General features: G+C 46.8%; 1 protein-coding gene across 4 annotated transcripts in view; it reads right to left on the bottom strand.

Moving 5' to 3' along the window:
- Positions 1 to 27,310, bottom strand: part of DDX25 (DEAD-box helicase 25) — a 1,022,381-nt gene that overhangs the window by 423,827 nt on the left and 571,244 nt on the right. For all 4 annotated transcript variants that reach the window (XM_069617288.1, XM_069617290.1, XM_069617287.1 and 1 more), the window contains one exon: positions 11,008 to 11,185. In XM_069617288.1, coding sequence (XP_069473389.1) covers positions 11,008 to 11,185 — 178 coding nt within the window. The remainder of the gene's footprint in view (positions 1 to 11,007; positions 11,186 to 27,310) is intronic.

The raw sequence follows: 27,310 nt of genomic DNA, 5'->3' as shown, positions 1-27,310 counted from the left end.
CGTGCGGTAAAAATCTGAAGATGGCTGCCAGAGGCGGTGCTTAGGTAGAGGGCAGTCATTGGCTGTGGTCAGTATGACGCAGAGACCAGTGATTGGTTATTACTACGAAAGACAGATCAGAAACGAAACTGATACTGGTTTTTTCTTTACCGAGGATTCCCAGCCTGACGACGGGGAATATTCATGAGCATGTGAATCCATGCCAGACCCCATGCTGGAGAATAATGCCTTCCATCCGGTCTTTACCTGCCCGCGTGTTAGCCGTAATGCCTGCTCACGCAGGGCCCAATGTCCCTTTTTTCTTCTCACTTTCCCTTTCCTACCTGAACGCTAATACTTACCGCAAGAAAACCGACACTGCTGTCTCTCTCGGGGAAAGATGGAGCGCCCGCCAAGTGCTTCTGCAGTTCCACCTGCAGCACACACGCTCGACCCTGGGTGGGGGAGAGAGGACTGCAGGCATAGACCTGTGGACAGGCTGTGAAGTATGGGCCATCCTGGCACACCAGAAGGACTGGATGCCCTCCATGAAAGAATGGGGCTCCCTTCGCTGCTAGTCTCTCCTGGCTCTCACCTCAGCCGATCCATTCCAGTTCTTATCTCCCCTGGAAACACTTCACTTGTGTAGGCCAGCAGAGGGGCTTGAGTCCGCCCTGAGGTGAAATCACCTCACAGACAGCCCCCGCTGCCCCTGCTTGTGGAGCCTACCAAAATTGTTCCAACAAACTGTGCGCCAAAATCCAAGCCGCTAAAACGGACAATGCGAAGAGAATGATAACAAACATCCCCGCCAACAACGTGAGAGTCCAGGCACACACAAATCACACATGAAATGCGCATAAGACGACCACTGGACAGACAAGTCCAGTCCAAGTTGAGGGCAGAGTACCCTAAGCCGGAGCACCCGGGTAAAATAACGGATAGTCCACAATTAGGTCAAAAGATGGATCAAAGATTGTGACCTTTGTCAAAAAAGAATCGAAAGACATTAGGAAAGGAGTGGACCGAGCGTGGCGAGGATGTCAGGATTAGGTCCTAGACTATGCAGGCCTGGTCACAAAAATTATGGATCTGGCTGAAGGGCCACAGATACAGGCACGCCAGTTGATGTCTGAGCCCTGGGTAGCTGGACCCAGCGAGCTGTCTATTGGGCAACGCGAAATGTTCAGCAGAAAGAAGAGTGTTAAAATTGACAAGCTTAGTGACCTAGCCTCGTACGAGACGGGCGAGAGTGCGAAAGGCCCATTATTCTGGGATACTAAGGAAATGGCGGAATTTCTTGGGACATATTCCACCCTAGAAAAAGCGCAGAGCTCCATCCAGAGACTATTCCCTGGGTGGGTTTTTGCAGGTACCTGGGTGGGATAGGGGTCGGGTATTCGGTCGTTTTAGATAGCACAGAAGACTCCAAGGACCCAGAGTACAGTACTGGGAGGGCCGTCAGTAGAAGATAGTTTCTTCCCGGCCAGGGCCCAATATCCTTTTCTTAGGGCAGAGCGACACCAGCCTACAAGAACAGGGCACATGGGTATGCAACCTAGTGTCTTCTGTCGGTTTCGTCGTGAACACTGAGCAATCCGACCTTCGACCGGTTCAGAGGATAGAATTGCTAGGTTTAGTTATAGATACCAGAAAGGCCTCACTAGAATTGCCAACGCAGAAAATAATGGCCATAAAGAAAGAGCTGAGAGTGGTAGAAGAGAAGGTTATTTCACTTTGCAATCTAGCTCGGATAGTGGGTCTACACGTCTTATGACTTACCCAGAGTCTTAGCTCACTATCTTTCAAACTCCCCCCCCCCCCCCCCTTGTTTTTTTAATAGAATCAATACTATCCAGCGCTCTCAGCATGGGCAATCTGTCATGGCCACTTGTCAAAGGCCTTTAACTTTATATCCTGCAGTGTCCCAATGGACCGAGTCCTGGCGACTCTGGCACTAAGGTCATTTCAAAGTGTGCTCTGCACACAGTATGCACGAAGCACGTGCCCCTAGGCCGGGCGTGGCCCTACAGAAGACAGGGGAGTGGCAAGGTGGGGCAATAGGGTGGGGCCTGAAGGGAGTGGCTGGGACCAGGCTATATAAGCCAGCCCCACCCGCTTGCTGGCGCTTTGCGTTAGTCTGCTGGAAGCAGCGTAATGCTTACCGCCATATACAGATCCTTACCCGTTCCAGTCCAACACGAGCATCTTCAGTCTCCAGAACCCATCCTGCACATTACCTGGAATGAGCCACGCCGTTGCTGGGAGCACTGCTACCCGCTTCCACCGCTGCAGTTCAGCTACCGCGCATCTTTGCCGAAGTTCAGCCACGCCATCGCTGGAAGCACCGCTACCCGCTACCAACTCTTCAGCGGTCGCACGCCTTTTACCGGTCTCCTAGAATCCCCCTCTGGCGGCGCCCGGCATCCTTACCTGTCCCGAACTCCCATCCACACAGAGTCATCTTTCGGCACAGCATCCTCGCAGATCCTTCAACCAGCAGAAGTTCGGAGGACCACTTACATTTAATTGCTGATTGTCTGCACATGCAAGGGAGACAGAAAGCACAATGTTAGCAATTGCATAAACTTTAAACCCTGGGCAGCGCAACCCGTGAATTTTGCGCACTGTCTGGAAAGTCCACTTACCTCTTGTAGGTTCTCCGGATTGGACTCTCTTCCATCTCCATGTGCTCGTAGGACATCTTCATACCTAGAGGGAGAGGAAAGGACAATATAACGTAACGGACAATAATCATTGAGGAAATCGCCAGAAAAGATACAGACAATAAACATTGTTATAAAACACCTACCTTCAAAGCGGAATTGGTTGCAGCTGGTCTCGGCCACCACGCTAAGGACCAGGGACGCAACTAGGTCCCATCCATGGCACAGCTGCTGAGAGAAAGTAGGACAGAGAGCTCATCCTTACATTAAAAAAGGTGAGCCTGCATGGGCAAACTCTTGCTCACTTCATTCTGGCACTAAAGGGTCGAGGGGGATCACGACACCACCACGCCATTCTCACTGCCCCCCCCCCCCCCCATCTTCTCAGGGGCAGTACCAGGATCCCGAGCCATCAATTTCGCAGCAGCTGGGGTAGAGAGTCGATCCAAGGGAGCCAAGTCCTGGGAGGGCTCACACTGTGCCCCAATGTCCCCGCAGAGACCAGGTGAGCGTAACACAATCTTCATTTCCCCTTAAAGGCCAATTAAATGATATTGCAATGTTGTTCTACACTTCTAGGGTAATGTTTGCAGTGCTAAAGTATGAGACAGTTTGACATTTGCTTACTCAAAATCCTTAGAGGGCAAATTAATATTGGATTTTAAAATCCAATATTTTAAAATGATGGCGGGTGACAGAATTTCATGGCTACTGGCAATTTTTAAAATTATCCAATATGTGAATTCTTCGCTCCTCTTAACTAAACTACCAACAACCAAATCATAGTAGCGAGTATCCAATCTTCAGAATACACGACGATCTAACAACGGACATATAGGTCATGCAGTTGTGTTGAAATGAACTATGGTGACCCTGTAATTTTCTTGACTTTTTTTCGTTTTCTGATGTACAGGTCTACTACTTATTTGCTTTACTTGCTTTTGTAAAAATCTAATTAACACAAATAAAAATAAAATAAAAAAATATTGGATTTTAATAATACATTAACTTGCAAGGGTACCGTTTCAAAGTGTTTGTGTGGCATATGTACAATTAAGAAGCATTGTGTGAGGTTAGACATCCAAGAAGCCTGCTTACTTAATGGTTAGTATCTGATGTTTGAGCTCGCAGTTGGGTTATATAGTGTGGGTGATGCTTTTACTAAGGCACCTTGAGTAACAGAAATTCTGGTGCTTGAATGTTATTCATATTACAACAAACATAAAACAAGTGGATGTAGGTACACATCTGGTAACCTTTCACAGAGCCAACATAGGCAGAGACAAGGTTGTCCAGTAATATCCAAATGTGGACTGAGGCAGACGTTACAATAGGTGCAATGTAAAGGTGTGGTTGAGTCAAGTATAGGAGTCATGGGTGACTATGGACGGTTACTTCATTGGCGTATGTGGGCATATCGAAGTTAGATCTTTGGTTAATGGAGCCACTTCTTCATATTCTTTTTAACCTCATGAGGGTGTATTCTGTTTTAGGGTTTTTAAAGGTCAAGCTTTCATAGTAATGTGATGTAAATAGGCAAGACCAAAATATCAAAACTAGTTGGTATGATTTAGTTTTTTAGGAGAGAACAACAAGTTACTTACCAACTGGTAACGTTCTTTCAATTGGATGCTCCTCCAATGTATTCCACATCTTTGACATGTAATGTGCACAGCTGTGTAGTTCAGAATCTTTTTCGGCAGAGTGCGTCCTGTGTCGAGTCGATGTCCCTCGAATGCCTCTGTCGAGGGTGACGTCACTGGATGTTATAAATAGGACGCACGGCGCCCGTAGCCTCAGTTTATGTTTTTCCCTCCATAACGTGTGACCTGCACATATCCAATGCCTGCAGGACTGCACATACTGAAACTTAAGCTGCAATTGCATAGGAAATTCTCTAGAGGGGAAGGTCGGGAGGGTGATGTGGAAGGACATCCAATCGAAAGAACGTTACCAGTTGGTAAGTAACTTGTTCTTCGAATGGATCGTGTCCTCCAACGTATTCCACATCTTTGACAGACTCCTAAAGCAGTACCAGAAAATGGAGGAGGGAAAGAATTTAGAGTACCCAATCTGATTGCAGAATAAAGAACCGCCTTACGAAAGGCCATATCTGGACCATGAAGTGTACCAAGTGAGTAATGTTTAACAAAGGTGTGGATAGAAGCCCATGTAGCTGCATCACAAATATTCCGAATAGAAACTACCCTCTACAGGGCTGTGGAAGTAGCCAAGCCCCTAGTGGAATGAGCTTGCAACCCTTCAGGAGGGTCCTTGCCCGCCAAATGGATAACATTCAGTAATGGTGAGGATAATCCACCTGGACAAGGTTTTGTAACAGCCTGGCCCAATCGGTGACCAGCATACCCCACAAAGAGTGGATCATCCACTCTGACCCTGGACATCCTAGAAATATAGAATCTCAGAGCACTCCTAGGGTCCAACCTATGGAGTCGCTCCACTTCCTTACCAGGATGAGGAGGATAGAAAGAAGAAACACTTTCTGGCTCAAATAAAAATTCAGACACAACCTTAGGTAGAAAGGACAGATTTACCCCAAGTAAACCCTGTCCTTGTGGAATACAGTAAAGGACGGCTTAGAGGAAAGTGCCTGCAGTTCACTCACTCTGCGTGCGGAAGTAACCGCAACCAAGAACACAGTTTTCAAAGACAATAACTTCAAAGGACAAGAGTGCAAAGGTTCAAATGGAGCACCCATAAGGAATTTCAAGACCAAATTCAGATCCCAAACAAGCACCTGGAAAGGGGGCGACGGGAACACATTACTGAGGCCTTTAAAGAGGCCTTTTAGGACTTAGGCAATCAGGTTTCCGACGAAACACGGCAAGGAAACTGCATTAATAGTTCTCAATACCAAGATCCAAATCCTGAAAGACAATGGCAAACTTGCACTCCTCTTACTGCTTGACCTGTCAGCAGCTTTTGACTTGGTCAACCATCAAACACTGTCACCACTTGAAAACTGCAGCACACTTTTCTGACGCAGCCACGGCTTGGATCAGTTCCTTCCTGGCGAACAGAACCATGAGGGTCTTCTCTCCCACTGATTCTGCCGAATCCTCACCAGTACCCTGTGGAGTCCCGCAAGGCTCTTGCGTGTCCCCGACACTCTATAATGTATTCACAAAGCCCCTCTTTGATATCCTTGACTATCTGGGTGTCACGTATACCAATTACGCGGACGACACCCAGATACTCATTCCTATCTCGGGTAATTATGAAACAGACAGCAAAACCCTTAATGAAATCTACTCAGTAATTCAAGCATGGATGGCACATCATGGACTCTGTCTCAATGACAAGAAAACAGAGTTGATTATCCTTGGCACTCACGCCAAACTCAAAAATCTCAATCCCGCATTTAAATCCTTCACCATAGAAGGCAATCTCATACCCGTGTCAAATAACACCAAAACCCTTGGTGTGTACATCGATGCACCTTATCCTTCACCAAACAAACTAATGCAGTAGCATCTTCAGCAGCTTACACCTGTAAACTGATCACTGCATGTAGGCCGTTCATCTCCTCACCCAATTGCATTACTCTTGCTAGAGCATTAGTCCTATCTAAAATAGACTATTGTAATGCCCTTTACTTAGGTACTAGCCACAAAAATATCAAACTGCAAATAATTCAAAACAATGCCATTAGGGCCGACCTCAACATCCCCAAAAAGATGCACATCTCCGAGACCAGACGCAAAATACGCTGGCTCCCAGTCAAGCACAGAATTTCCCTTAAAATGTTGGCCCTTACACACAAAGCCCGGGCCAACCTTGCACCAGCCTACCTCACCAACCAACTTACACTTCAAGACCACTTAGAGCAGCACAAGCTAACACCATGTCCATACCGAGATTCAAACTTCATAACTCGGGTGGTGCTAGCTTCCCTGTACAAGCATCTAAATTATGGAACACAATCCCTGCGCTTTTGCTAGCAGAACCATCTTTTAACCTATTTAAAAACAACAGCCTAACCGCCTGCTCCCAGCATGATTGACCGTCACTGGCACATTCTTGTAAGTAATGTATTTATACTAGTCTATGCATGTACCCATTTGCTTTACTAAGATTGTACCTACCTGTAACTGTAATGTAATGTAACCCTTTTGACTGCCTTCGATTCTAACTTCAACCAGATCTAATTTATGCGCCCGTATGCCCCTGGGCCGGGCAGCGCTTTATAAATAAATTAAATACAAATACAAGAAATTGGGAAATCAAAGGAATATTAAAGTAAGAACATTCTTCAGATGAGCGCTTGAAGATATACAGCGCTGCCAGGTAAACTTTAACATTTTGTCCTCTGCACCAGTCGCAGAACTTATACCAAAAGTACTGGGATTTGGTTGCTTGCCACCTGGCCGAAAGCAATACCCCCGTCACGTCATCAGGGAGGTCCCAATCCTTATACCTCAATCTTTCAGATACCAAGCGTGAAGGTTGCGGGTCCTGACAACCCATGCCGCCCCTTTCAACAGGTTCCCCTCTTTGGCCCACCACAGAAAATCCTGGGAGACCAAGAGTGGAATCTGAACGGGATCCGACATCTTGCCCGAAAACTGCGACCACTGCATTTTGAGGACCCATTGCAGCGTTCTGGCACCAGAAAAATGCAGGATGCCATGAGGCCGAGCAACCATAAGAATTTGAAAGCCGGGAGACTCTGGGCATGTTGAAACTTGCTCACCATCTGCACAATGTGATGAGTCCCCACCTTGGGAGGCGAGCACTTCCAAGGACGTGTCTAACATAGCCCCGATGAACTGGAGCTGTTGGGAAGGCGTCAGGTGCGAGTTCTTGAAATTCAGGGTGAAGCCCAGCCTGTGGAGGGTGCGACAGGTGAGAGCGTGCCCGTATCAGCCAGTCATCCAAGTAGGGGTAGATGTGAACCCCCACCACCCACTCGCCTGAGGTACGCTGCCACCACCACCATTCGCTTGTTACGGCAGAACCCAAAACTGAAAGTGTTAGGCGCCAGCCACAAACCTCAGGTACTTTCTGTGCTTGGGATGAATCGGCACATAAAAGTAAGCATCCTGTAGGTCCAGAGACACCAACCAATCGTGAAGTTGAAGGGCCTGGAGGACTTGAGAAAGAGTAACCATCTTGAACTTGTCCTTCCCGAGAAGCTTGTTCAAGCAATGCAAGTCCGGTCTCAATCCCCAGTCTTTCTTCAGAATCAAGAAATAAGGGGAATACCATTGCTTGTTCCTCTCTGCTACAGGCACCAGTTCTATAATCGCCTTTCTCTAGCAGGGACAAGTTTTCCTGCGCAAGGAACGGATCCGGAAGCTTTAAAGAGTTTCCTCGGTGGATTGTCGTGAGGAAGGAAGGGAAGGAAGGGCAGGCAGTAGCCGTGGGCTATGGTATCAAGAACCCACGCATCTGAAGTAACGGCTTGCCATTCTTCGAGATGCTGAGACCGTCTGCCCCCCAACCGGCGAACAAGGGACATGGCCTCATGACTGTTGGGAAGCAGCTGCGGCAGTGCCTGAAGACAAAGGAAGCTGCCCGAGCGGCTTTGGCATCATGTTTTCCCCGACCACCACGGGTACTTTTTCGCTGGCCCCTTTAACTGGTGGCCCCTCTCGTTCTACCAAAGGAGGAGTAGTAACGAAAAGAACCTCCCCTCGATCGCTGTCCCCTAAGACGAAAAGGCGGAGGTTGACGCACAGCTGCGCTTAAAGATTGAGCCGCACCTTTCGAGGTCTGCAACCTCTCAAGGCTCTCGTCAGCCTTGCTGCCAAACAAATGTGCACCATCAAAGGGCATGTTGAGAAGACGGACCTGCACATCTGTGTGTCCCATTTATAACATCCGGTGAAATCGCCCCCTCAACAGAGGCCTTCGAGGGACATCGACGCAGGACGCCCTCTGCTGAAAAAAGTTTCCAAAGTGCACAGCTGTGGATATTACATGTCAAAGGTGTGGAATTCTTTGGAGGACACAATCCATTTGAAAGGGCTCTTTACTAAGAAGTGCTGCACAATCCAAAACTGAACTTTCTACTGGGAATAAGTAGATGAATGAAATCCCTTTACTAAAATTCTTGCACCAGAAATCCAACAATTCCAGGTCTTGACCTTCAAGCCCCTACACATTTTGAGGAGGAACAGAAGCCAATCTACCACAGATGTCAAAACCACATGAATCTGCCCCTGTAAGGGGCAGGGGTTATTTGTGGGGGAGGGAGGACAGGCACAGTAGGGGTCATGAGCCTCATAAGGCACAACCAGGGAAAGGTCTCGAGGAGGATCCACAAGTACCAGCTCTACTACATTGCTATGTTCGATAGAGACTGTAAACATCTGATCTCTAAGCAGATTCAAGGATCTATCCAAATAGATATCAAGTAATAGGTCAGATGCCAAAGTAGTAATGTTAAACCTAAGCTGCTCACCAGAGTAATTATGCCCATAGAAACTAAGAACAGGGCCCAATCAACAGCAGAAAATTACAAGTCACACGCCTATGCCATTTAAAAGTCAAAAGATCTGTGCACCAATTTGGACATAGGCACAATCTCCATAATTTGCGACAACTGGAATTAAAATAAGGAGTGAAAGGAGCACCCCCATAAAGGTCCTATCGGAAATGGAGATCCCCTTGTCCACAAGACTCTTGTGATACTACTGCAAGTGCACAGCAATCAGAAAACTGTTACTAAAGACTGCACAGGGAAGCAACAGTTGATCTCAAAGAAATACACGCTTCCGTGGTTCTTTTGTCTTCATGGTGCATTGTCCTTTTTCAGAACAGGACATAGTCCGACACGGATAACTTTACAAAAGAAACCTTGGTACCATGCTTGACACTGCTTTTTTTTAATCATGCTTCTGGGTCAAACTTCCAGAGTGTAAAGGAAAAGCAGCTCACGCACATGGCTGTCAAGAACATAGGCCGCTATATAGTATTCTGCTGGTTCCTGATCAACCCCAGGTTAGTGGATATCTGTATAGAGCTGGGCCAAGGCCTTTCAGATCCTCTTCGGTACCACCGTGGCATTGTCTGGCAAGGTCTGATATTGAAGGATTTTTTTTTTCTCACAAAATCCAAAAAAGGATCAAGTGGGCAAATTAATCAGGACTAATGTAGGCTGTGTACACAAAAAAAGTCCAGACACCTAAATTGTACTTTAAATTCCTTTTAGAAGCCAAATGATTTAGCTGTACTTACCCACCACCCGACACCAATTATCCCTCGTGAAGTGACTAACCCAAGTTGGAGCTGGTTTTCCGCCTATCTAGGGTGAGGGGATAGATGGAGAAAACTAGCCCCAAGTATTTATTGACCAGAATCTCAGAAATGTGCAACGAACAGGTGGGTAACCAGGCCCGCACTAAAAATCCGGAACAAGGAGAACAAGCAGTTTTGTCCAATTTAATGACCCCTTCTCATCTGCACCCCATGCCCACCTTGGATGTTAGTGAGGAGGTGGTACTGGGCTCTGTGAGGGTGGCTGGGCAGTGTGTCAGCAACTTTGCCACATTGCCAGCTTGTGGGCTTTTTATGGGCTGGTCATGGAAGAAGAGTTATGGACTTTAAAATTCTCTCCAGCATGCAATCCCAACGGTAACGTAAACCGTTGGGAAAAATATCCAAACATTCTTGTGGTGTAACGAAAGAAGCATTGAGGAAAGCGATGGACAATTAAACAAAAATGAAAATTTAAAGAAAATTATTGAACTGAAAACGCACCTGAACTGTGAAAGACACAAAAAGAAGTTCAGACTATTGCTTTGATATGAATAAAGGTTTGGTTCCAAAATGTTATGGCAGCTTTATTTTATGGAAAAGAGCAGTTTCCCAGCTTACACTAGCGTAGGAGCAAGCAGGCAACGTTTTGAAAGATTAAAGTATTTTTTCCTGCATCTCTACCAAAGTAGAATAGCACATTCTGCTCCCATCTCACCCATTTTCCAGATGTATCTTTGTTCTCAGGTTTTGCTTCTTTAACTTTGGCAATGTAAACACGTATTTGCCAGAAAATAAGTTTGTTAGAGAAAGCCAAGTTACAGCTGTCTGAATTTAAAGTACATATTTTGGAACCTAGAGAAAGACTTCCGATGGAGAAGGATTCAAATGGAAGCTGAGGGAATTAAAAAACCGCCTGGAGGCAGAAGTGCTGAGTTTTGTATAAGGGAGGGAAAAAATCAAATCCGATTTAGAAAATATTGTAAATGGTGCCATGTTTCATGTCGACCTGCAGATTCAGAAAGTGAAGGACCTAATGCATGTGTCCCTCAAAGACATCCACCAAAGGTCAAGCGCATTCAAATGCATGTAGGACATTTTTTGATCTGCAAAAAACAGGGTGGAGGTTACGACAAATTACCTTTTGATTCGAACGCTCTGGTCAGAATATCCTTGCGTGCCAATCATTACATCAGCTTCATCTAGGACAAACACACAGATCTTGGACACATCAAAAAGCTCTAGTTTGAAGCACCAGTCCAGCATTGTTCCTGGTGTGCCAATAATGATGTGGGATTTTATTTTGCTCCCTTTTCCAGCTGAAAGGAATAATAAAAAAAAAGCTTAGACCATGATTCTCAAACAGTGAGAATAGCAGTATTATGCAAATCACCTTTGACTTGTGTGAAAAACAGGGATGAGCATTTTCTATTCCACACAGATAATTCTGGAGATTAACTCGTGTAAAATTGAGCAATAACCTGATCCCTGGACAAGCTTGTGCAGATGAAAACTGTCTGCAATTTTATATCCCAGATAACACATCCCTGTTCGTGCAGACATTCTTCAAACACCTCTGCTTTAGAAAATGAGCTCTTAGCAACAGCCATTAACTAAATGATAATGATGCCACATGTATCCTTTAGGACCAATCTTGGTCATATGGAAACAAAAGCCATCAAGGGAATGTAAACCAATGGAACTGCCAATACTGCGCTACAAACAGTGGATACGGGATTCTTAACTGAAGTAAATGGTTCCTTGTGATGTAGGAAGTCATTTTACTTAATCTGATTAGCTCCCAAATCCCTACAGTTGCCGATCATCTTGAATGAATGTAAGGGGACCACCATGCAGGATGTTGGGGGTGGTAGATGGACATTGGAAGAGAACAAAGTTACTTACCCCAGGTAACATTCTTTCAATTGGATGTTCCTCCAACATATTCCTCATCTTTAGACAGATATCCTTCCAGCTTCAGCAAAATATTTTCGGCAGAGGGCGGTGTGGGTCGATGCGGTCGACTCGATGTCCATCGAGTGTTTCCATCCCAGGGTCAACATCATAGTCAGTATACATAGCCTGTGCAGTGCCGGTTGGCTTCAGTTCTGTTATTATGCCTTCCTCCTATAGAATAACAGCATTGATGAGTTCCAGACTGTACCAGAATCTGAAAGAGCGTAAAATGTAATGCCTGGAAATTCTACAGTGGGTAGGTTGGGAGGGGCGAGGAGTAATATGTGGGAGGAACGTCCAGTCAAAAGAACATCACCAGGGGTAAGTAACTTGTCCTCAAATGGATTGTGTCCTCCCACGTATTCTTCATGTTTAGATGGACTCCCAAAGCAGTGTTTTGTTTCGGAGGAGGGAGTAAGACTTCACATTTAAGATGTGTCATGAATTGAATATAGGACAGCTTTTCCAAATTCTCCTTCTTGGCTAGAGAATAAATCCAGACTGTAATGCTGAGTGTATTGTAGACGAAGCGACTGCCACACAGATGTCTTTTATAGGCACCCCTCTTTGCAGAGCAGATGTTGCCATGTCCCTTGTGGAATGAGCTCTCAGGCCTTCAGGGGTATTTTTTCCAGACAATCTGTAGCATTCAGTAATAGCAAGAATTATCCATCTGGACAAAGCTTGTTTTGTAACTGGAAGCACCAGTTTGTGTCCAGTGTACCCGATGAAAAGCTTGTCATGCTGTTGTATTTAGGCCAGATATAAAAGCTCAAAGTCTTTCTGGGATCAAGCATATGTAGTCTTTCCTCTTCCTTGTTAGGATGAGGAGGCGGATACAATGTTGGTAGTACAATTTTGTGGATAAAGAAAAATCAGATACAAATTTTGGCAAAAAAGAATGTTGAACCAGAAAGACCGCTAGCCAGACCTTTCAGGCATCATGATTAGCATGCAGAAATTGTGCTCGTTTCGCTTGGCAGGGTATAAAGGTAAACCTCTGAACACACTGCCAGTTCTATTGGTTAAGTGGGACGTGAACACATTCAAATACCTGGGAGTGGAAATCTTCCACGACTTCAAGACACAACACATACAAAACACACAGAAGGCGGTAGATAAAGTTTTGGGCTAGACTTCCGCTCTCACTGATGGGTAGAGCACCATTGGTAAAGATGGTGTGCTCCCAAGGTTACTTCACTTTTTCACTAACGTCCCGTACGACATTCCTAGAGCTTCTTTAAGAAACTGGACACTACAAGTCGTGGGTTTTTAATGGCACAACTCTAGATGCAGAATGAAACTCACAAAAATGCATAGACCATACGACCAGGGAGGTATAAAGGTGTCCAATTTTGAAGCATACGTTGTAGCAAGCCAACTACAATTTATTTTCAACTGGCTGTCAGACGAACAGTCCCAAGACACTTGCTTCAGCCGCTTGCACCAGATTGTTTCTAAAAGAGGCGATATGGTGTAACGCTCACCTGGTTCCCACGGAGGAGCGGCGTCGAAGGCGCAGAACTCTGAAGATGGACAGGAAGGGCCCCTCTATTCTGGCTTCCCTGGCTCGTTGGATACCCTCCTGTGCGTGAAAAGGGAGTATTACCAACTGTGGAACAATGCTCAAGCCTCACTTCCACCCCTCCACGATACCTCCTCCACGATTCCCCGTGAAGCCTCACCTTAGGGTTTGGAAGGATGAGCTCTCCATCCTGCTTCTGATGCAGGGGCGCGTTGAAACCCAGTTACTTCACTGGATTGAGGATTGATGGGAGTTCAGGTAAGGCGCTGTAAAAGTTCTGTTCAAAAGTTCAAGCTTAATAATAATGTTCGTTGTCTAATTGCAGCAAGCGCTAATGCTTATGTCTTTTTCCCCATAGGGGCCGGGGTCCGGAGATGCCAGGAAGCGGCAGGACCCGAAATGCAGTGGGAATAATCCAACAGGTAAGACTTAAAAGGAAACTGAGCTTTCCTTATTCCTTTTCTCCCGCTCACCTTTGTTCTCGTCTTTTTTCCTCTAGGCGCCGGGGCGTAGATGAATCCGGAAGATCGCTGCTGAAGGTGGAAGCGCCTTGCAACGGTGAGTAAAATGCAGCGCTGCAGCGATCGAAACGAAATGCCTTTAAAATGATGTCTTCCTTTTCAGGGCCGTTGGAGAAATGACTCCGGGATGCAGATTTAGCAGGTAAGGGCTTTTCTTCTCCTATTCTCTTCCTTTCTCCCCTTGCAGGTGTTCCAGGGTGCTGGCAGGCGTGGCTGAAGTCAGGATGCAGGAGCTGACACGGTGAGCGTCCAGCTGCTAGGTGCAGAACAACGCGAAGCATGTGTGGCTGTTCGGGTGGGGTTTAAATAGCCTTGGAAGAAGTTCCTGGTATGTATCCTTCCACCAATCAGGTATGTATCCTTCCCCGACCACACCCGGGTGGTGAAGTAGTCCTACAGGTTAAGTAGTCCCATTCAGGCCTCAAGAGGGCCTGGATGAAGCAGCAAGGTCTGCATCAGGTAAGTGTGCACCCAAGCACTTAAACACATATCCTCTTCTATGAGCCTGGCGCCTAAGGCGCCAGGACTGGGGTCCGCTATGAGCCTGGCGCCTAAGGCACCAGAACTGAGTCCAAAGGGCCCCGACTTGGGCCCGCTGAGACTTCCCTGGGGAAAATGAGGTCTGCCTCTGGGGTTGCTGGGCCCGGCCTGGCTCCTTAGAGGTAGGCATCATGACAGTACCCCCCCCCCCTCAAGGCCCCTCCCAAGGTCTTTTCCTCCGGGGGTTTTGGTTTGTGCGGGAATCTTCGATGGAATCATTGAATTAATCGTGGTGCGTGAACATAGTTACTGGGTTCCCAAGATCTTTCCTGAGGTCCATATGCTTTCCAATCAACAAGATAGAAGAGTTTCGACTTAACTATCTTGGAATCTAAAATGTCTTTCACTTCGAATTCTAATTCTCCATCAATTTGGACAGGGCCTGGGGGCTCAGACAGTCTGGTTCCAGGTTGTGCTGGTTTTAGAAGAGATGCGTGAAAAACGGGATGAATCCGCATGTTGGATGGTAAATCGAGTTTAAAGGCCACTGGGTTGATAATAGCTTTGATGGGGTAAGGCCCAATGAATCTGGGATTAAAGATTCGCTGACCCTTGAGGGGTAGATGTTTAGTTGCTAGCCATACCTGATCTACTTGGTAAGGAGGAGTTTTACTTTGGTGCAAATCAGCGTTTTCTTTATACTTTTTCTTGGCTTGCTGTAAGTGGGTTGTAGCTTCTTTGAAGGCTTGGGTTATTGTGGAATGTAGGTGATTTACTGCAGGCATCTCCAGGGTCAGAGGTGGATCGAGGTCCGAGGTCCGAGGATGGTGACCATACAGGGTATAAAAAGGAGTCTGTCCGGTTCCAGAATGCACTGAATTGTTGTATGCATATTCTGCAATCCAAAGGATGTCCTTCCAATTCAACTCGGATTGGTGTAACATGCACCGCAGATATTGCTCGAGAGTCTGATTGGTTCTCTCGGTTTGTCCGTCGGTCTGGGGGTGGTGGCTGGTGGATAACCGCACATCTATTTGTGCTAGTTGGCAACATTTCTTCCAAAAGTGGGAGATAAATTGACTTCCACGGTCTGAGACTAATATGGAAGGGAAACCATGTAACCGCACTATATTTTCCATAAATTCCTTGGCCAAGGTGGAAGCTGACGGCAATCCTTTTAAAGGGATAAAATGGGCCATTTTGGAGAATAGATCCACTATTACGAGAATCGTGTTGTAACCACCACAAGGAGGCAGGTCAGTTATAAAGTCCATTGACAAGGTGTGCCATGGTGCTGGTGGAATGTCCAAAGGTTGAAGTAGGCCGGCTGGCCTTTTCTTTTGACTCTTATTTTGGGCACAGATTCCGCAAGACGACACAAATGACTATGTCTTTTCTCCAAGAAGGCCACCAGAAGTGGCGTTTGATCTTTTCTTCTGTTTTCGCGATACCGGGGTGTCCTTCCATTAATGATTCATGATGACGGGTAATGACAAGTTCCTGCAATTCTTTACTTGGCAGAAATAACCGCTCTTGGAAGTAGGGTAAATCATCCTTAACGGTGTAGTGAGGACCCTTTTCACTCCATTCCAGTAAGGCAGAAGAGTCAAAAAGCTGTTTTACTTGAGCTTGGATGTCCTCAATGGTTTGCAATGAAGTCAAGCCCAGAATTCTTTGTTCCGGTATGATTGGCACAGGTCCTAAACTCGAATTGGGTTCTTCCATGCCTATCCGGGATAAGGCATCTGCCTTACCATTCTTGCAGCCAGGGCGATAGGTAATTACAAAATCAAATTCCGCAAAGAATAAAGCCCATCGGAGTTGTCGCGAAGATTGAGCTTTGGCCGTCTTTAAATACTGCAAATTTCTGTGGTCCGTAATTACGGTGATGGTGTGTCTTGCACCGAGAAGATAGTGACGCCAAGCCTTGGAAGCTGATTTAATAGCCAGTAGTTCTTTGTCGGTAATTGCGTAATTGAGTTCAGGTGGAGAGAATTTTCTGGACCAAAAGGCTACAGGGTGTAGTTGGTTAGTTTCTGGGTCTCTTTGCGACAGGACAGCTCCCATGGCCGAACTGGATGCATCGGTTTCCACGGTGTAAGGGAGATCTGGGCGCGGGTGCTTCAATACAGGTGCAGAGGTGAATTTGGTTTTCAGGTCCTGAAAGGATTGTTCAGCCTCAAGAGTCCATTCAAAGCGTTTATTTTTTCTTTAGGAGAGCTGTGATGGGTTGAACAGTTCGAAAAAATTCCGGGATGAACCTTCGATAGAAATTGGCAAAGCCAAGCATGCTTTGCACTCCCTTCACAGAGCTAGGAGATGGCCATTTGAGAATGGCGTCCACTTTCCGCGAGTCCATTCGGATTCCTTGAGGTGTCAGGATGAATCCTGAGAAACTCCACTTCTGTGGTATGAAAAACGCATTTTTCGAGCTTGGCAAATAATTTGTGCTGGCGCAATTTCTCAAGAACTGCCCTAACATGGTTTCTGTGATCAGATTCTGAGGAGGAATACACCAGGATGTCGTCAATATAAACGATGACACAAACATCGATAAGTTCCCGAAGAACATCATTCATGAAGTACTGAAAGGCGGCAGGTGCGTTGCACAAACCGAAGGGCATTACTTGATATTCGAAGAGCCCAAATTTGGTGCGGAATGCAGTCTTCCACTCGTCGCCCTCTTTTATACGTACCAGGTGGTAAGCTCCTCGGAGATCTAACTTGGTGTACACACGAGCATCTTTTACTTGGTCAATAAGCTCAGGTATCAGGGGCAAAGGGTAACTATTCTTAATCGTTATCTGATTTAGGGCGTGGTAGTCAATACAGGCCCTAAGGTCTCCTTCCTTTTTAGGTACGAAGAACAAAGCGGAAGAGACTGGTGACTTTGATGGGCGAATGAAACCATTGGCCAGGTATTGATCCAAATACTGGCGCAAATGCAGGTTCTCAGGTTCAGTAAGAGCATAAATCCTACTACAAGGTAGTTGTGCATTGGGTACCAAGTCGATTTGGCAACCGTAAGATCGATGGGGAGGTAAGGTGTTAGCCTGCTCTTTCTGAAAAACGTCTTGGAATTCTTGGTATTCAGATGGTAGCTGTACAGGGGTGGAAGTTACAGAGGCTAGACCAATAGCTGGATTCCTTGGGTAACAGGTTAGTTCACAATCAGGAAAAGTTAACTTCTTTGCTCGCCATTCTATTCTCGGATGTGTTTCTAACCAAGGGATTCCAAGAAGTACTTGAAATTGTGGGGCCTTGATCACATCAAACACGATTGCTTCCCGATGTCCGTCCTGACCCACCAGAGTGATTTCAACTGTGGAATGCGTTACAGGCCCTGAGGCCATTTCGGTTCCATCAACTGTAGTAATTACATCTTGGGTTACTTTCGGGCGGAGAGGAAGCTTAATCCTGGAAGCCAATTCACGGTCTATGTAATTTCCAATAGCTCCACTGTCTATGTATGCTTTTATAGCATGCAACTGCTGAGGCTGTTTTGGGTTCACAAGCACCATAGGCATGACAAAATGCGAGGTCAAAGAGTTTGTTTTCAAGCTCGGCAAGTGGACCCCTACGCTTGTCGGGCTAGGTCGTTTGCCGAACCAGGTGTCAATAACTCGTTATCAGTGGCTCCAACCACCTTCTTGGGTGGTTTAACTGGACAACTTTGAAGAAAGTGACCGGAAGTTCCGCAATACAGACAAAGTTGCATTTGTCGCCTTCTCTCTCGTTCCTTCTGTGTTAATGGTCCTTTAACACTGCCAATTTGCATAGGTTCGGAAACGTCAGTACTCTTGGAGTTAACGTGGGTCTTGATAGGTACTCTGGTTTCATACTTGTGCCGATCTGCTTTTCTATTTTGAAGTCTGTGATCAAGTTGAACCACTAAGTCTATGTAGTCTGCGCAGGCCTGGGGTGGATCTACTATCTGAGCTATAACATCTTTAAGCTCTCCGCGCAGGCCTCGATGAAACAATGTGATCCTTTTATTTTCAGGCCATCCGGTTTCCACAACTAGTCTATTAAAGGTGGCGATATAGGACAAAAGATCCTGATTACCTTGTCGTAAGGATAGCAGTTCGTTGTCAAGGGCCTGTCCCTGCGAGTGTCGAGCGAACAATCTTTCCATGCTGGCCTGGAAGCCCTGGAAATCCCCGAGAATGGGATCATCCTGATTTACCAATGGAATAGACCAATCGGCAGCACAGCCACTGAGGTAAGATAGTACAAAGGCTACTTTGGTCTGGTCGTTGGGGAAGGCCCCGGGCCTGCATAAAAAGTGTAAACGGCATTGGTTCAAAAAAAACGGCATATTTCTTGGGATCCCCGCAAAACGTTCCGGCGGGGTCAAAGGCATGTGTCCAGGTAGATTGATTTGTACCGGGTTATTCGAACCCATTGTTGTAGAAATATCTCCGGAAACAGGTAAAGGAGTGTGCTCTGCCTGGCCCTGCAATAACCTTTTGGCCAGATCATCAGTTCTTTCCTTGGATAGGATTAGTTCCCTTCTGAGAGCATTAGTCTCCTGGCGGGCTGAGTGCACTTCTGCCTGTAATTCCCCTAAAAGATGGGCCAGCTGATCTGTCTCGGAAGTCTCCATAGCGCCCAGGTGGGAAATTGTGGTAAGGCTTCGCGTTCTGTAACGCTCACCTGGTTCCCACGGAGGTGCGGCGTCGAAGGCGCAGAACTCTGAAGATGGACAGGAAGGGCCCCTCTATTCTGGCTTCACTGGCTCGTTGGATACCCTCCTGTGCGTGAAAAGGGAGTATTACCAACTGTGGAACAATGCTCAAGCCTCCCACTCCCTTCCAACCCTCCGATACCTCCTCCACGATTCCCCGTGAAGCCTCACTTTAGGGTTTGGAAGGATGAGCTCTCCATCCTGCTTCTGATGCAGGGGCGCGTTGAAACCCAGTTACTTCACTGGATTGAGGATTGATGGGAGTTCAGGTAAGCTTGACTGTTCAGGTAAGGCGCTGTAAAAGTTCTGTTCAAAAGTTCAAGCTTAATAATAATGTTCGTTGTCTAATTGCAGCAAGCGCTAATGCTTATGTCTTTTTCCCCTTAGGGGCCGGGGTTCAGAGTGCCGGAGATATGGCGCCGACCCGAAGTGAAACAGTTCTGGATGAGCGCTCAGGTAATGTCTTTGCATTCGCTCATTCAATGTCTTTGTCTTTTTTCCCCATAGGGGCCGGGGTCCGGAGATGCCAGGAAGCGGCAGGACCCGAAATGCAGTGGGAATAATCCAACAGGTAAGACTTAAAAGGAAACTGAGCTTTCCTTATTCCTTTTCTCCCTCTCACCTTTGTTCTCGTCTTTTTTCCTCTAGGCGCCGGGGCGTAGCTGAATCCGGAAGATCGCATCTGAAGATGGAAGCGCCTTGCAAAGGTGAGTAAAATGCAGCGCTGCAGCGATCGAAACGAAATGCCTTTAAAATGATGTCTTCCTTTTCAGGGCCGTTGGAGAAATGACTCCGGGATGCAGATTTAGCAGGTAAGGGCTTTTCTTCTCCTATTCTCTTCCTTTCTCCCCTTGCAGGTGTTCCAGGGTGCTGGCAGGCGTAGCTGAAGTCAGGATGCAGGAGCTGACACGGTGAGCGTCCAGCTGCTAGGTGCAGAACAACGCAAAGCATGTGTGGCTGTTCGGGTGGGGTTTAAATAGCCTTGGAAGAAGTTCATGGTATGTATCCTTCCACCAATCAGGTATGTATCCTTCCCCGACCACACCCGGGTGGTAAAGTAGTCCTACAGGTTAAGTAGTCCCATTCAGGCCTCAAGAGGGCCTGGATGAAGCAGCAAGGTCTGCATCAGGTAAGTGTGCACCCAAGCACTTAAACACATATCCTCTTCTATGAGCCTGGCGCCTAAGGCGCCAGGACTGGGGTCCGCTATGAGCCTGGCGCCTAAGGCGCAAGAACTGAGTCCAAAGGGCCCAGACTTGGGCCCGCTGAGACTTCCCTGGGGAAAATGAGGTCTGACTCTGGGGTTGCTGGGCCCGGCCTGGCTCCTTAGAGGTAGGCATCATGACATATGGATCCAGACGCCACAAAGTCGAAACCTCCGCTGATGCTGGGGAGGACGATATGGCGTAAGGCTTGTCGCTTGCTAGAGAAAAACACACCCTATTCTTCCCAGTTTCACTGGTAACACTAAAGGCGGAGGGCCACAGTTCAGGTTAATTGTGAGGAATTACTGGGAATACAACATGAGGGTAGTGACAGTGGGAGATTTACTACAGGAGAGGAGGCTAATGCACTTCGGCGCACTCACCTCAAACTGGTTTACATGGGGGGGAACATATAATATATGGTTCACGCCTAGGTTAAAGCAGAAGTGGCCAGAAACCGATAGTAAACTGCAGCAGCATGAAACAATAGAAACACTATTTCAGGAGAGCATGCAGTATCGAGAATATAAGAACTATTGATGTGTCAGCGCAGATATATGCTTGCATTAGCACGGCGTCGCTGGGAAGCAAATCTGCAGGAACAATTGACAGATGAGGACTGGTGTGGAGTGATATAATAAAGTGTCCAGAAATTCAAAACTTCAGTATATACAATTGTATTATAACCCACAGGGCGTATTTAACTCCCAACAAAATCGCCATATTCAGCCAGGCAACAAAACAAACCTGCACGAAACGTGGACCGATTAATGCAGACATAGTACATATGTTCTGGACTTGCAGGAAGATCCAACAGTACTGGGAAGACATAGCACAGGTCCTAGCCAAGGCAAGTAGAATATTGGATACGCAATCGCCCACAACCTATATGCTCGGCATTTTACCACAACTGAAGCAGGTAAAACATGTCAATAAATTGAAAGACCTACCATATATCCTAGCAAAACGTAGGATTGAGATGGGCTGGAAAGCACACAAGGGTCTGTGTTGGAATGACCTCCAAAAGTGGACACTGGCAAAGACCTCTGTGTGGCAAGAAACAGCCCTTTGAGGCCAAGGAGAACAAAATGTAGACTTGGACTCTTGGAGGCTTATGCTTCAGGAACTGTTGGCCTCTATGCATAGCGACACGCACACACGCAGTAATAAAGGCTCTGTCGCAATAGACTGAATAGTGATACATACATCTACTTTGTACAGTCAAATGGAATGTGATTTGAGGTACTACATGTGGAATAGGCCGTGATGTGGGTGGGGGGAGTTGGGGGGCGTGGGGGGGAACAAGCAGATAATAGTTTGCGCATTGTCATGTGTATGCATGTAAAATAAGTCATAACATTTGTTCAAAGTTAGCCTTGTGTTTAATAAGTTACAATATAACATTGTTATAATATTGGTTTTAAAAAAAACAAAGACAACCTTGTCTTTATGAAAAATAGTAAATTGGGGCTTACTAGATAAGGTCTTCAACTCACACCCAGCGGGCTGATCTCAATGCAACAGAATGGTTTTAAATGTTAGTAGCCTTAATCGGCATAAATGGCAGTGGCTCAAAGGGAGCGCTCATTACAAATTTCAACAGAAGATTGAGATCCCATACCAGCACTTGAAAAGCTGTAGGAGGGAACATGTTAGTGAGCCCCTCAAGGAATGGAATGATTAATAGCATTTTGAAATAGGATAACTTGTCAGATGTGCGATAGAAAGCAGTGGCAAAAAACTGCATTGTTCCAATCTGGAGGCCCAGATTTGCCAAGTGTAACTGAAAGGACAACACCATAGGTGTATTTCACTGAAAAGGATCCACGTTATTTTCCCTGCACCGGCTACAGAATTGGTTCCAACTGCAGTGGTCAAGGACTTCGTTGCTGGCCTTCTGGACGAAAGCAAAATCTCCATTACGTCATCTGGGAGGCCCCAATCCTTACATCTCAACGTCTCAAACCATGCGTGAAGGTTTAGTGTCTTGACCTCTAGATGGAAAACCTGACCCTCTCGCGAGAGAAAGTACTCTCTTTGTGGAAGACTAATTGGAGGGTAGATGGACTTGTCCAGAAGGTCCGGCTACCACGTCGTCCTGGTCCAATCTGGAGCATTTAGGATCACAGATTTACCAAACTTTCTCAACCTCCTGATCGCATGAACAATGAATGGGACCGGAGGAAACCCGTACAGGAGTGAAAACTCCCAGTCCACCATGAACGCATACCCTATAACTCCACTTGGGGGAAATTCCCTGGAGCAGAACAGTTTGCACTTGCAGTTGGCACCGCTTGCAAACAGATCCACTTTAGGGATTACCCAAAGGTTGAATATCTCTTGGACTTCCTGACTTTACTTCCACTCGTGGGAGACTGCCCTGCCTGCTCAGAGCTCCTGCCACTGCGTTCTCCTCTCCAGCTAGGTGAGCTGCCGAAAGATTCCTTCTTGAATTGCCCAGAACCGGAGATGCATTGCCTCTACACAGTGGTAGTGACGCTACCCCCCTTTTTGTGTTGAGGTAGTACATGGCCACTGTGTTGTCCGTCATTATCAGGACATTCTTTCCAAATACAGAGGGAAGAAAAGCCTTCAGCGCCAGTCTGATCGCTCTCAGGTCTAAAATATTGATGTGTAGTTTGGACTCAGATTGTCAGATCATTGGCATGGGCTCCTCACCCTGCAATTGAGGTGTTATCTCAGACCATGGTTGGCAAAAAAGGTTCTCCCTTCAGAATATTGTTCTCGCTGGTCCACCACAGGTGATCCTGTGCAACCCTGCCCGGAATCTGAAGTAGTTCGGACATCTTTCACAAGGATTGAGACCACTGTGTCCTGAGAGCCCATTGAAGGGATCTTATTCTCAGGCGAATAATACAGGAAGCCATGAGCCCTAGCAACCTCAAAACGTCAACGGTCCGAAGACGCTAGGCTCTGTGGAATTTGGTGACCATCTGCAGAATGTGTCGAGCCCTCACCTTGGGTGGCAAGGCTTTTCCCAAGGATGCATCCAGGACCAGTCAGATGAGTTGGCAGTCTTTGAGATGACATCATATGGGACTTCTTGAAATTGAGGCAGAAGCCAGTCTGTGGAGCGAGTGACAGTTTATGCTGAGCTGTTCCAGGGCCTGTTTGGATGATCAAGGCTCGTTCTCCCGATCGTCCAGATATTGGTACACGTGAATCACCCTCCCACCCCCTCTCCTGAGACTCAATGCCACCACCATCAACTTGGTGAAAACACTCAGGTCGGAGGCGAGCCTGAATTGCAGAACTCGAAACTGATAAGAACTGCCAACGGCGAATCTTAGGTACTTTCTGTGCTTGTGATGGATAGGCACATGAAAGTAAGCACCCTGAAGATCCAATGGCACCATCCAATCCTGGAGCTGGAGGGCCTGAAGGATCTGAGAAAGGGTGACCATCTTAAACGTGTCCTTCCTGAGGAACTTGTTCAAGTATCTCAAGTCCAAGATGACTCAATCCTCAGTCCTTCTTGGGAGAATACCACCCTTTTCTCCTCTCTCTAGCAGGCTCAAAACTTCCTGCAAAAGGAATGGATCCGGAACGTTGGACAAGTGACTCTCCGGTGGATGGAGGAGTCTTTTTGAAAACGGAAAGCAGTAACAAGGGCTACTGTTTCTAACGCCCACACATCTAAAGTAATACCTTACCATTCCTTCAGATGCTCTGAGAGTGCCTCCCACTGGGGTCTTGTGGGCCAAGGCCTTAGAGAGGTTTTAAGGCAGTTGGTGGATGGTAAGGTAGCCGTTGCTTGGGTGGACTTTGCGCCTCTCCCTCGTCCACCACGCGGGAATCTTCTTTGGCCCCTTTGACTTTCAAGTCCTCTTGCTCTTCCAGCGGAGGAGTAGAAGTGAAAGGACCTACCCCGCCAAGATGGTCCACTGGTGTGAGATGGCTGTGGCCATCTAATAGTGGCCCCAAGGGATTTGGCTGCCGCCTTAGAGGTCTGCAGCTTCTCCAGGCTCTCGTCCGCCTTGCTACCAAACAGCTGAGTGCCGTCAAAGGGCATGGAGGAGCCAGACTGTATGTCCGGTGCAAAACCTGACTTCAACTATGCAAATCTGCGTATTAAATTGCTTGCTGCCATGGCTCTGCTGATGTTATCAGCTGAGTCCAATCCTGATTGAAGAGACTCACACATAGCCGTCTTACTGTCTTATATTCAGGACGCCATCTTTCTTCCCCTTGGGGAACATGATCAGCTGCCATTACTATACAGTCCCACGGGGTCAATGTAAACTTTGCTAGGGCGAAAGTGGCGTTTGCAGACTTGAGAGCCATGCTCCTCCTAGCCCAAGTGTCAGAACGCTCATCATCCCTGGCTGATGGGATGGTAGGGCATGCAGCCTGTTTAGAATTAGCCAACGCTGCTTGAACCATCAGGGTCTCTGCTGCTGGGTGCTTATATAAGTAGCTAGGATCGCTACTTGAAGGTATATATGTTCTGGTTAGGTTCTTATTAACCACTGGACTGGATTCTGGAACCTCCCCATTTGCCATACCGCTTTTTTGGAGGGCAACATGAAAAGAAGTACAGGATCCTTTTGTGGACCTTTGTCAAGAATGCCCATTAGGTCGTCTTGCTCAAATGGTTGTGCAGGTCTGCCCCATCCCAGGAAATCAGTAAGCCTCATATTAAGCTGCCTATACAAGAGGCATCAGCGTGGCCCGCCGGGTCTGGCTTGCCAAACTCAAGCTAGGGTGATGTGTCAATTCCACTAGCCGTTTGAAGATTCATATAAATCATTTTAGCCTCTTGGGATAAGAGCACCTGGAACATTTGGAGTGCTCTAAACCAAAAGGGGGAGTGTCCTGGTCCGACGGCTTGTGTTCCTCATTAAAAAAAAAATCTATCCTTGGCAAAGGTTTGTATGATTTTTCTATTTCTTTTGTACTTACTGGCGATTGAGGGCAAAGGCACCAAAGGCGTTGATGGCTTCGGAAGTAATAGCTCTGGTGCGAATGGCATCTATGGTCTCAACGCTAATGGCATTGATGACTTCGACGATGTATGTGTCGATAGAACCCTTGAATGGCTTGACCCTTGACTCGATGGAGACTGACGGTTTTTCATTGTGTCGATACCTCAAAGTTTCACAGGGGGTGGTGGGGGTTGGGGGAGGTGTCTCCTGCCTACGTCCTGGGCTCGAGGTGGGGCAGCATTTGGCCTTAGCTCTTCCTCGGTCGGCTTTCGACGACCCGACAGGAGCATGGCTTTTTTCTTTCTGTTTCGAGGGGGTCAGGGTCTCCTTCTCGAATATTTTAAGCATTTCCTGTCTGAATTCCTCCCATTGAGCTGGAGTGGGAGATTTGGTTGGACAGGTTATACTTGTGGGAGAAGGTTCAGAAGAAAAAGGCAGCATCTATAGCTCCTTTTTTTCCAATTTCTTCAATGAGGATGAAAAATGGTGCAACCTTTTCCTTCAAGGAGAGATGTCTCGACTCATCGGTTGATAATTTCTTCGACTGAGTCGTTGAGGGGGGGGATTTAGTTGGGGGCCTACCCACCGCTAATTTCCCTTCATGCTCTTTCAGAGTGTTATCAGTCATGGACTGACAGGCCTCACAGTCCGCCGTCTAATGCTCCACGTCAAAGCACCACAAACACTCGGCGAGTATCCGTGAGGGACATCTTGGCATTGCAGTCGCTCTTTAGACATTTGATTTACCCGGTCTTCGGGTTTCATGGAGTTTGAGACAAAGTCATTGTACTTGATTGCAGTTCTGACAAGAACTGAAGCGCGACGTAGTTCTCTAAGCATTCGCTCTTGCACAAAAACCTAACAGAAGCCAATGGGCGCTGCGCCTTCTACATATACCAACGATGACGTCAACCCTGGGATGAAAGACCTCAAGCGACATCGACCGCATCGACGTACAGCGCCCTCTACCAAAAACCTTTTTCCGAAGCAGCTGAAGTTGGAAGGATATCTATGTAAAGATGAGGAATATGTGGGAGAACACAATCCATTCAAAGAAGGGTGCAGGATAGACTATTGTACTGGGCAACTGTGCTAAACAGCCATCAATAATGGAATTGGACTCTTTGCATCAGGCTTAAAAGTGAGCCTGCAACATGTGGTATGCAACTTAAGAAGCTAATCCTAGGCACGCATCTCAAGGAATGCACATAAAAAATATCTGTGCTGTTTCAGTGAAGAAAACTTAGAAATCAACCTGGTGGTACTGTCTGCTAAGTGATCAATACAAACTAATACCCACCCAACATTCAGTTAGTTAAACCTTTGTTCGGTCCCCTGCCTAAACTTTGGGACAGATAGTGGGTGTGGTGGGGACTGGGGAATTGAGGTGTTGAGACTTGGGAGGGCGGGTGGGGTTTAGGATGTAAGTGCCAAAGAGGACCACCCAGGGTAATGGAAGCGCAACGCAAAGGTACTATATAGGTGTGGGACACACCACCCCAACTGGGTCCCACACTGAGACAGGAGCATATGCATCCTTCTCAACTATCTTGACACATGACCGGATGGGTCCCCTAGGGGACCCTCGCGTATGGAAACAAGGCACAATCACCACATACAAACTGATACGCCAGACACGAGGTTCAATTCCCAAAATCTAGGGTTTATTGCAAAGCAAATAGTCGACCGACTGGGTCTCACATCCCGCAAAGTGCGTCACCCAGACCTCGTGGGACGCAAGAGAGCGAGCATTCTACATCAGTTACATATATACAAAATTATCATCTTATTATCAGTAGTGACACATTCAAAACCGCCCATAATGTATCTTTCTTTGCAATGGTTTTGATGATTGACAAATATGACGAATAGGATACCCTTCAAAACATTTATTCAGCAACAGTTTGCAATTTGCAAAGGTGCAGACACCCTTCCTTGTTTTAGGGAACATAATGCTCTTGTTCTCACAAGCAAGTTGCGTGCAGGGGAGAGACATTCCAGGCCTCACCATTAAGTTTCTATTCGTGGGCTAGAGGTCAGCTCGATCTACAGGGTCTCAATCAAGAGGGGTCTAATTCAGCCTTTAACTGTTCATTTCTACAGTTTCTGCCACAACAGCTAGAC

This window comes from Ambystoma mexicanum, chromosome 9 (genome assembly GCF_040938575.1).
Source record: "Ambystoma mexicanum isolate Mex_15411 chromosome 9, UKY_AmexF1_1, whole genome shotgun sequence".
NCBI lineage: Eukaryota > Metazoa > Chordata > Amphibia > Caudata > Ambystomatidae > Ambystoma > Ambystoma mexicanum.
Note: the sequence above shows the minus strand (reverse complement) of the source record. Positions and strands in the feature narration are given on the sequence as shown.